We start from the raw sequence: 7,861 nt of genomic DNA on the forward strand, positions 1-7,861 counted from the left end.
ATATATATATATATACACTATAATATATAGTGCATATATATATATATATATAGTGCATATATATATATATATATATATATATATATATATATATATATATATATATATATATATGCGTATATATATATATATATATATATATATATATATATATATATATATATATATTATAATAACCCTCCTATCATTATGTAGCAGTTCTAATTACACACCATTATTGTGTATGATGTTAGCGCCATCTATTGATTGCTGATCGTAGCGGACAGCATGGATGAAATTACCTCATGTTTTTAATGTATGTAATCCTTGGAAATGTTTACTTCCAAGCTCTGTCAAGTTAATACTTTTGAATTCGTTATCCGGTGGCTTACGATTCACTTGTTTCTAGTAGTTATTAAGTGGTTTATTTGTTATTATTTTGTTATTATATATTCAGACGTGATTTAAAATAAGTAAAGTCTTTGTTTAATTTTAATTATAGTTTGATAATTCCTTTAACATATCTACTATACCTACATGAAGTGTTGCCCTCATTACCGAGAATTCATGAATAGTCAAGTGGAAAGCTGAAGTTGTGACAAATTGGGGGCCTGTCCGGGATCTACTTACGTTTGCGTTTCTCTTACGCTCGATCTTGACGGATTGTGAAATTCATTTTGTTGTTTCTGTGTGATGATGGACAACATGAGTGTAGTGTATTAGTGATATTTTGCTAGTTTATAACAGACCACCACCGGATAGTGTTCTCCAGCGCGCTCACACTTCACTTAGAGAATGTCGTGTTGCAACACGTCATTTTAAGCATACATCGAGATTTTGGAGGACGTGCAGGCAGGGTAATGGCAGCCTAGAATTCGTCATTCTTTTAACCCTCGACTCTGTTGACTACCATCGCTTAGTGATATCTTCATAGTCGCCCCAACTTCTCGAGGTGCTTCGAGGCATTCAAAACCTCATCATAAGGGATTGAAAGATTCCTTCCTTAGGAACCTCTGTTCCTCTTACTCAGGGTACGACCTTCGCTCTTTAAAGGATTTCGGCTTCATATTGTTACGACCACGTTGTCAAGAACTTCGTTCTACCTCGATGGATACTTAAAGGTTTATTCCTTGTTCAGGTAACTGTTGGTACTTCCAATTATTTACTTCATTAAGAATATTTCATTCAAGATTGTTAGTGGATGTGCATTATTGGTGAACTTAGTTTTCTGATTGGCATAGATTATTGAAGGCTGGTTCTTTTAAGTGAATTTCTGAACATTGTAGGACTTAGGGATTAGAAATTCCTGTGGTTTGTGGGTGCCTTCGCACCATAAATCCATGAATAACCTAACTTTTTAAAGTTTTATAGCTTGTGTATGGTAGTAATATAATTTCCAGTGATATTTTCCATTTTATCAGTATTGAGAGATGCCTTTTGATCTTGAAAAATTTTTAGGTGCACCCAGGGAGCACCTGAATACACTACAGGAAGCTAAGAAGGACCAGCTTCGCCAAATAGCTGTAAGGGCAAGAATATCTGTAGGGCATGCTGTGGTGAAAGATGAACTATTGGGAAAGATTTTAGATTTCCTGATAAATAGTGGTAACATAACTGAAGAGGAGGCTCTTCCCTTAAGGCCTTTAACACTTGAACGAGGTGCTGCTCGCACAGTTACTACAACTGAAGACCCAGAGATAGTGAAATTGAAACTCCAACTTGAACTGCAGCAGCGAACAGTAGAAGCTGCAAATGCCGCAGCAGCAGCTGAACAAAAAAGGCTTGAAGCTGAAAATGCCGCAGCAGCAGTTGAACAAAGAAAGGTCGAAGCTGCAAATGCTGCAGCAGCAGCTGAACAAAGGAAGGTAGAAGCTGAGCAAAGAAGACTTGAACTAGAACGAAAAGAAAGAGTTCTGTTGGAAAAGGAACTATCAGCCATAAGAATAGAAGAAAGGTTGGCAGAAAAACAGCTACTTGATGCTTTTGATCTTAGTAAAGCACGCAAACTCCTGCCTGTCTTCGATGAAAAAGATCCTGATGTATTTTTCATTACTTTTGAAAACACTGCAACGTCTCTCAACTGGCCTAGAGACCAATATGTTCTCTTAATCAGAAACTCCTTCAAAGGAAAAGCTGCATATGTGGCAGCACAACTTGTCCAAGAAAGGGATTATGAAGTCTTTAAAACTGCTATATTGGATGCTTATAGTGTTACAGCAGAAGGGTATAGACAAATCTTCAGACAAACTTTGAAGAACCAAGCTCACACGTATCTCGAGTTTTTCACATTGAAGTTGAAGCAGTTTAATAAATGGATAGATAAGGAACAAATAACTACTTTAGAACAATTAAAGAATTTAATAGTTTTAGAGGAATTCCTGAGGCGTATTCCAGCTAATGTGTCAATGTTTATTAGAGAAAAACAAGAAAAAGATGGAAAAAGGGCTGCCCTATTAGCTGATGATTATCATCTCATTCATAAACTTAAACCACATTCGTCCACTCCTTCATCTGCCCCCCAGGTTTGTACTTTTTGTAAGAAAGAAGGTCATCATATTAAAGACTTTCCTAGTCCCAAATGCAAAGCATCTCATGGTAAGGCTTCTCCTAATGCTTTTACACAAGGACCCAAATCAGGGAATACTGCAAATAAAACGACACTTCACTGTGCTCAACCTTTATCAGACTTTACAGCATTTACATATCCTGGTAAAGTAAATGATATCCCAGTGCAAATTTTGAGAGATACAGGGTCATCTCAAACTATCATTAGCTCAAAGTTAAAAGATTTAGCTAAACCAACAGATCAGTATGTAACTGTGTCGGATTTGACTTGTCAAAAGGTTTTACCTATTGTACAGATTTCTCTTGATTGTCCTTATTTTAAAGGTTCAACTAATGTCGCCTTGTTGGATTCTGACCTGCCTTGCAAGAACATAGACATGATACTTGGTAATGACTTGGCTCAAACTAACAGTACTCCTAGTCTTATCATTACTCAGCCTGAAGTAGTGATCAAAAAAGCTTGCAAAGAGTTTTCTCCTGTGGTAGAGCTTCCCTGCCAAGTAGTCACCAGGTCTACAACCTCAACTTCTAGAGACAATGAACACACAGGTAAGGTGGATCAAAGTACCTTAGGTGAAAAAGTCCTTGTTGATCTTGTTGATATTCCCTCAGATGTATTTGTAGAGTATCAAAGGTCTGATGATAGTTTGAAAGAATACTTTGATAAAGTAAAAGATGATGTTGATGAAAGTAAGTTACCATATTTCTATCTTGATAATAACATCCTTATGAGACGTTATAGGCCTTTGAAGATTGCAGGACAAAATTCCTGGCATGATAGTTACCAGCTAGTAGTTCCTTCTAATCTTCGTGCAGCCTTATTGGATCTTGCTCATTCAGCAGAGTCTCATCTAGGCATTTCTAAAACCTATAAGTGTTTGCTGGACAATTACTACTGGCCTGGTATGAAAGCTGATGTAAAGCACCACATAGAATCTTGCCATCCCTGCCAGGTAACTGGTAAACCAAATCAGAAAATACCTCCAGCACCATTAGTTCCTATTACTGTACCTAATTCTCCTTTTGAAAAGGTAATTGTAGATTGTGTTGGTCCACTTCCAAAAACTAAAAAACAAAATGAGTACATTTTAACTGTGTTGTGCCCAACTACTAGATTTCCTTTAGCCATACCTATAAAAAACATATCTGCTAGAACAATTATTGTTAATCTTCTTAAAATATTCACCATTTTTGGTTTTCCAAAAGAGCTCCAGTGTGATCAGGGGACAAACTTCACTAGTGATTTGTTTAAGCAAACTTTAAAGCAGTTAAACATCTCCCATATTTTTGCTTCAGCTTATCACCCTCAGACTAATGGAGCCCTCGAACACGTAAACCAGACCATTAAAAGCCTCCTGCGCAAGTACATTTGTGAAACTGGACGAGACTGGGATGAAGACCTGGATGCTTATGTATGTACTTAGGAGTACACCTAATGAGTCGACTGGAATTTCTCCCTTCGAGATGATGTTCGGCCGTAGACCTAGGACAAACCTTAGTATGGTAAAAGAAAACATCCTAAGAGGTACTTACAAAGACCAGCAAGTAAGTATTCCACAATACCTTCAAAGTCTTAAGGTTAAATTTGACCATATTTATGAATTTGCCAATCTGAATTTAACTAACAGTCAGATTCGAATGAAAAACCATTACGATAAAAAGGCCAGGATTAGAACTTTCAAAGTAGGAGATGATGTACTTGTATATCGACCAGTTGCAGGAGCTCCATTGAGAGAAAAATTTATGGGTCCGTATAAAATCACTAAAAGGGTCTCTAAAACAACTTATGTAATTGAAACTCCAGACAAAAGGAAGCCTAGCCAGTTAGTGCACATTAATCTAATAAAACCATACCAATCTGCAAAGATTTCTCCACAGATAGTTCACCTGTTAAATAGAGAGATTGATCACTCCACTCACAACTCAAGGATAACTACTCCCATAGAGACTTCTCCTAGCACGAAAAACCTAGTACCCGAGGCAGTTGATAATGATAAACTTTTAGCTCCTTTTGAACCAGACGAAGAAGAAACTTTGGCTCATAATCATATTTTGTCATGGAAAGATGCTAGTAACACAAGATTCTTTCTTTACTTTCACAGTAGCTTGGTCATTTCCTTTCCAAGTTGGAAAGGGAAAAGGAGAAAGGCTGTTTTCTGAAGTCGATCCTGCAATATGTTCAGACACTCCTGTTGCTGTACCTTGGTGAAACATGATGTTGTGCTAGAATCAAACTCCAACCCCGTTCGTCAACCTTTTTATCGGGTGTCCTATCGTTTGTTACCAGCCTTGAAGGCTGAGGTTGAGTATTTACTAAAACTAGATTTGGCTGCACCAAGTAAGTCTCCCTGGGCATCGCCTTGTATTTTAGTCAAAAAGCCTAACAATTCCTATCGTATGTGTACGGATTATAGAAAGGTTAATTCTGTAACAGTCAAGGATGCTTATCCATTATCTAGAATTGCAGATATTATTGACTCGGTGAGTAATTCTAAATACCTTACCCAGATTGATCTCTTGAAGGGTTATTATCAAATTAAATTAACAGATAGGGCAAAAGAGATATCAGCCTTTATAACACCTTTTGGTCTCTTTGAATACAAAGTTTTGCCATTTGGGATGACTAATGCTCCAGCTACATTCCAAAGGATGGTCCATGAAGTTACACGTGGTTTGGAGGGTGTGTATGTCTATTTGGATGACATCGTAATTGCTAGTAACTCCTGGGACGAACACCTCAAGATCTTAAAAGAACTCTTCAAAAGACTCCTGTAAGCTAACCTCGTTATTAATTTAGCCAAGAGTTCATTTGGTAAGGCAAAAGTTACATACCTAGGACATGTCATTGGCAGTGGCTCCATATTACCCAAGGATACTAATGTATAGGCTATAACTTCATTTCCCACTCCTAGTGATAAAAAAGAACTCAAAACTTTCTTAGGTATGGTGTCATATTATTCAAAGTTTTGTCCTAATTTTGCCATCATAACTTCTCCTCTACATGCCTTGACATCTAGCAAAGTAAGGTTTCACTGGACACAGGATCACAACAAGGCCTTCCAGCAGCTAAAGTTATTCATGACTTCATCTCCTTTGTTGCAAGCTCCTAATCTTGCTAAACCTTTTTATATACAGGTCGATGCTTGTAATACTGGATTTGGTGGTGTCCTACTGCAAGAAATCAATGGGACCAGTACTTTTCCTCCTTTGTTGGAACACCTGCTGCCAGTATCTTATTACTCGGGAGCATTCAAAGGCACTCAACTAGGATGGCCTACCATCGAAAAAGAATTATATAGTCTTGTAGCAACAGTCCTTCATTTTCGTCCATATCTGGAAGGTGCTGCACGCGTCGTCATTTACACAGACCACAAACCCCTTACCTTCCTAGAAAGGGCCAAGCTTAACAACAAGAAACTTCTTCGATGGTCATACATCTTGTCTTCCTACAACATTGAGATCCACAGCATTCGAGGATCAAACAACACCATCGCCGACGCATTATCACGTCTTAGACAGAAAACCACTTGAATTCACTAAGTTTGTCAATAAAATTGTCATAGTAATTTCATTCCTAACAGGGGGGAACTATAATAACCCTCCTATCATTATGTAGCAGTTCTAATTACACACCTATTATTGTGTATGATGTTAGCGCCATCTATTGAATGCTGATCGTAGCGGACAGCATGGATGAAATTACCTCATGTTTTTAATGTATGTAATCCTTGGAAATGTTTACTTCCAAGCTCTGTCAAGTTAATACTTTTGAGTTCGTTATCCGGTGGCTTACGATTCACTTGTTTCTAGTAGTTATTAAGTGGTTATTTGTTATTATTTTGTTATTATATATTCAGACGTGATTTAAAATAAGTAAAGTCTTTGTTTAATTTTAATTATAGTTTGATAATTCCTTTAACATATCTACTATACCTACATGAAGTGTTGCCCTCATTACCGAGAATTCATGAATAGTAAAGTGGAAAGCTGAAGTTGTGACTATATATATATATATATATATATATAGATATATATATATATATATATATATATATATATATATATATTATATACTAGCTGTGCTCGGCCATGCACTGCTGTGGCTCAGTCTGGTTAAATGGAAAAGAAAGGAAATAGAAAGCTCCTTTCTCTCTCTCTCCTACCAAACAACCACTCTGTCTCTCTCTCTCACACTCACTTGTTCCATCTTTCTCCTAACACCCCCTCTACTCTCTCTCTCTCTCTCTTCCTCTCCCTCTTGCCCCTTTCTCTTACTCTCTATTTCTCTCTCCAACAATCACTGTCTCTATCCCTCTTTCTTCTCACTAATGCCAGTTCTCTCTCTCAAATACCTGCTCTTCTCTGTCTCTCTCTCTCTCTAACCCTCCCTGTCTTTTTTCTTCTTTCTCCTCCCTAATACCCCGCTACTCCTCTCACTTCCTCTCCCTCTCATTCTCTCTCTGTCAACCCCTTCTCAATTATGTATGATAAATTCGTAGAGTAACTAAGTCTATGGGCATAACCGCTCCGTTTCACAGGCAGAACCAACTCCGTTTCAGGGAAACCCTTCTCACCTCCACCCCCTTCGGAGGGGGGAGGTAGGATGAAACCCCATTATAAAAACAAGCGCGTATTCGAATGGAATGTTGTGTCAAAATTTCAAAGCAATTGGTGATAACTTTTGGAGATTTTGGATTTTGAACAAACGAACATTTATATATATATATATATATAATATATATATATATATATATATATATATATATATATATGTATATACACAATATATATATATATATATGTATATACACAATATATATAAATATATATATATCATATATATATATATATATATATATATATATGTATACATATATATATTATAAAAATAATTAACCAGACCACTGAGCTGACAGATAAAATGCCAGGGCTAGGCCAAATGACCAAATAGGTCATTCAGTGTAATAAAGAATAAGTTAAAATTAAATAAAAGACTGCGCCGAGGCAGAGGCTTTCAAACTAGAACACACACAGGTGTGTATATATATATATATATATATATATATATATATATATATATATATATATATATATATATATATATATATACATATATATATGTATGTGTGTGTGTGTGTGTGTGTGTGTGTTAAGGGGGTCAAAGGACCCCATTTAACTAAGAGAAGAGAACTCCTAACTGGTAACTCAACCTACCTTCTGTATAGCCTCCGCCTGCCATCCCTGTAGTTAAATCAGACATTAAATCTTAGGCAAATTCAAACTCTTGATATACAAAAAATAGTCTTTATTTCCCCAA

At 36.5% G+C, this 7,861-nt stretch overlaps 1 protein-coding gene across 1 annotated transcript; it reads left to right on the plus strand.

Moving 5' to 3' along the window:
• The first annotated feature begins 455 nt into the window (after nucleotides 1–455).
• On the plus strand, nucleotides 456–4,577 carry LOC135217850 (uncharacterized). Its single transcript, XM_064253855.1, has 2 exons — nucleotides 456–3,093; nucleotides 3,841–4,577. The coding sequence occupies exons 1-2, from the start codon at nucleotides 1,410–1,412 to the stop codon at nucleotides 3,966–3,968; spliced, it is 1,812 nt and encodes a 603-aa protein (XP_064109925.1). The 5' UTR covers nucleotides 456–1,409; the 3' UTR covers nucleotides 3,969–4,577.
• Nucleotides 4,578–7,861: the final 3,284 nt, after the last annotated feature.

This window comes from Macrobrachium nipponense, chromosome 9 (genome assembly GCF_015104395.2).
Source record: "Macrobrachium nipponense isolate FS-2020 chromosome 9, ASM1510439v2, whole genome shotgun sequence".
Taxonomy (NCBI): domain Eukaryota; kingdom Metazoa; phylum Arthropoda; class Malacostraca; order Decapoda; family Palaemonidae; genus Macrobrachium; species Macrobrachium nipponense.

Coding starts and splice junctions, on each gene's coding strand:
- LOC135217850 (XM_064253855.1), top strand. CDS start 1,410: ATGCCTTTTGATCTTGAAAAATTTTTAGGTGCACCCAGGGAGCACCTG. Junction 3,094..3,840: donor TAGAGACAATGAACACACAG/GTAAGGTGGATC, acceptor TTTTTGCTTCAG/CTTATCACCCTCAGACTAAT.